General features: G+C 45.1%; 1 protein-coding gene across 1 annotated transcript; it reads right to left on the bottom strand.

Annotated features, from left to right (window-relative positions):
- Positions 1-263: 263 nt before the first annotated feature.
- Positions 264-2,618, bottom strand: LOC115003431 (NF-kappa-B inhibitor alpha-like). Its single transcript, XM_029425190.1, has 6 exons — positions 2,316-2,618; positions 1,683-1,788; positions 1,358-1,565; positions 1,160-1,248; positions 789-1,049; positions 264-680 (listed from the first exon to the last, which is right to left on the bottom strand). The coding sequence occupies exons 1-6, from the start codon at positions 2,546-2,548 to the stop codon at positions 651-653; spliced, it is 927 nt and encodes a 308-aa protein (XP_029281050.1). The 5' UTR covers positions 2,549-2,618; the 3' UTR covers positions 264-650.
- Positions 2,619-3,132: the final 514 nt, after the last annotated feature.

Below are 3,132 nucleotides of genomic sequence, written 5' to 3'. Positions count from 1 at the left end.
AGCCAGTTCCAAGCTGCTATTCAGCGGTAGGGTGGAATATTTAAGCACATTATGTTCCTCTTATGCCGCCCAGGGACTTTCAACGCGGTGACTCAGTGGCCTCGCCCCAACAAGGAAATCCCAGACAGTTTCAAAAGTGTGACTGTTTTCTGGGTGATGACTCTCATCCTCGTCACTTTGTGTAAGTGAGAAATTATACTTTTTTTTTTTTAACAATGTGGAAAGGCCATGGAAGGAAAGTAAACTTGCACCAGTCAAAGCAGTTTATATTCATCTTTTTTATTTGGAACAATTTTTTGTTAATAGAGTTTAAATTCACACAATATGTACAGGTACAAAAATAATATCTCTGTATTTACAATATATTACACGTCTGGTATATTCACATCAGTATATATTTATACAGCATCGAGCATATGGAGGTCGTGGTCTTGCTGTATTTTGGGGCAGATCATTCTGAGATCTGGACCGGGCTTGACCAGACTGGACGCCATCTTTATCCATGTTCTTCTGATTCCAGGACCAGCACCTGTGGGCTTGGACCTGTACGGAGGACGTGGACTGATTAGTCCCTCGTTTTGGGGGGGGGGGGCCGTGGCTGGGCAACCCAGTAGCAGCTTCACTGTTTACACCACCGGTGGAGAGGACGTTTACTTTCCAAACTTTATGTCATCGTAAAGCTGTAAGAAAGAAAATAAAAAGGACGTTAGGAACCCATACTTTAAAGACAGGATGATATGAAATCTTTAGTTGATATTGCCTATGAGGAGCCTAATTCGGAAACTAACCTCATCTTCCGATGAGTCCAGATCCTCCATATCGCTCCCTTCTGATTCGCTCTCAGGCAGCTCCCTCAGCTCCTGCGCTGTTTTCTCGTACAGCTGGCTGCGGATCTCTTCATTCTGACGTCCGTATGTGAGGTGGTATGGCGTGAAGCCGCCATAGTTCGAGCAGTTAACGTCGGCGCCAAGCTCGAGGAGGCGACGGACCAGTGTGGGGTTCTGGAGGTCCACGGCCAGATGGAGCGACGTACGTCCACTGCACTGTTCCTATGAGAAACAATGACAAAATATTGTTAGGTTCCTACTGCATCACATTGAGCTCTTTCTTAAGACATCCTTTTGCAAAATTAAAAGCCTTTTGAGTTAATGACGCCTACCTGTGCATTGATGTCTGCACCCAGTTGAACAAGGCTTTCGACCAATGAAATGTAGCCATTAATGGACGCCATGTGGAGACAGTTATGTCCTGTGAAGAGGAAATCAGGAAAAGCTCAGTTAGCAACCAAATTCAAGAACTGCTGATGTAAAAACAAATCTCTGAGTTTTAAGGGACTCCATTTTAACTCAGTGCTTACCACTGTAGTTGGGGTAGGACACCATAGAGGTGATTTGGCGTTGGCAGTTCTGAGTGATGACGCCGAAGCAGGCGAGGGAGCCCCTCTTGCAGGCGATGTGGAGAGCAGTGTTGCCGCTGTCGTCGGCCAGACGCGGGTCACTGCCGGCCTTCAGGAGCCGCTCAACTAACTGGGGCTGCTCTGTGATCACAGCCAGGTGGAGGGCAGTCTACGGAGGACACATTTAAAAAGATAGATTTCATTATTATCTTGACTTTAAAAAGGCAATTTGTGTGTATGATGAGGAAGGTTTGTATTCAGCTGATGATCAATCATTTGAGTTTACCTGTCTCTGGTGGTTCTGTGCGTTGAGGAAGGGGTGCTTGTGAGAGGAAATGATCATCTGAAAGGCATGTTCTGTGGCTTCATGAATGATGGCCAAGTGGAGTAGCCTGTGGGCACAGAAAAAGAGAGAGAGGGGTAAGTTAAAATAGTACTTTTCAAAATAAAACACGCACGGAGGAAGTGGTTCCAGCCAAATAAGAAAGAACAAAGCAGCAGCAGTGGAGCGTTTCGCAAGAATGGAGTTTTGTCGGGTTATTTCCACCAGTTGTGGCTTGACACATCTGATGCTTTATCAGTTCCTGGCATCAGGCCAGGGACTTTCCTAAACGCGCAGAGCGGATTTTAGCACCGCCCAGACTGCGCTCTCAGCCAAAGTACACACACACACACACACACACACACACAGGGTATGTGCTTTGCTGCACACACATACACTTTTAAAAGGCCTCTAGATTTCTTGCAACTTTCGACAATGTCATGCGTACTTTTGCAGCTTTTCATATCTGTTCAATGCATTAAGTTTGAAGTTTAGATGCTGCGCTCGAGTGCAAAACTCCCATTTTATTTACGCAAAAGGAAGAAATGTGCAAAGTATAAAAACAATTAATTAATAGTCTACAAAAATTCAACTTACGTGTCACCATCCTCGGTCACTGCAGTTCTCCAAGGCTCATATTCCTGTGTGTGCTCCTCGCTTGAGTTCACGTTCATCTCCTCGAAGTCGCTCACCAGATCGTCCTCCTTCAGGGAGTCCAGGCCGCTGTCTAAACGGTCCTCTTGGCAAGGCAGCATTTTCCCGTGTTTGGGCTCCATGTTGTCGAGGTTATAATCCATTTGGTTGTGGTTCGAAACTCTGTGGATGTCCATGTTTACTTTGCGACTGTCAGAAGTCAGAGCTCCGTTCTATCCAAAGGTCAGGGCAGAGTAGTGCAGCTGAGGGAGGCGCGCTCGGTTTTGTGTGCTCGGGAGGGCGGGGCTTCAGCGGGGAATTCCAATTGACTTATCTTAGAAGAAGCTAGGGAAATCACACCGAGCTTGTGCTTTTGTGACAAAAAATCCCCCACAAAAGACTCAGAATGAAAACCTGTAGTTTCCTATTAGACACCTATTTTCACCTGTGATGTAGGTTAGGGGACATGTCGGTTTTTATGCCAATGAATGAGACATGATGGGCATGAATGAGAGGGAGACAGCCCCTTACAGGCTCTTGAAGAATTCCCTTCTGCATTGGGGGAATTATCTATTTCAAGTGGCTAACCAAAGTAGCATTACATTTTAAATATACTTTCCATTGACTTACTTTTGGCCTAATTTAAACGTGTTTAAAAAGAGAGACAAGTTTCCTTTATGAAGTTCAGTTCATCATTTACACTGAAGATGAACTATGGAGCACACCTACACTTCTAACCACATTTATTTAAGGACATTTATAATTGTAGGTACAGTCTCCT

The sequence above is a fragment of the Cottoperca gobio genome, chromosome 24, assembly GCF_900634415.1.
Source record: "Cottoperca gobio chromosome 24, fCotGob3.1, whole genome shotgun sequence".
In the NCBI taxonomy this organism is placed as follows: Eukaryota; Metazoa; Chordata; class Actinopteri; order Perciformes; family Bovichtidae; genus Cottoperca; species Cottoperca gobio.
This window is presented reverse-complemented; position numbering and strand designations above follow the sequence as displayed.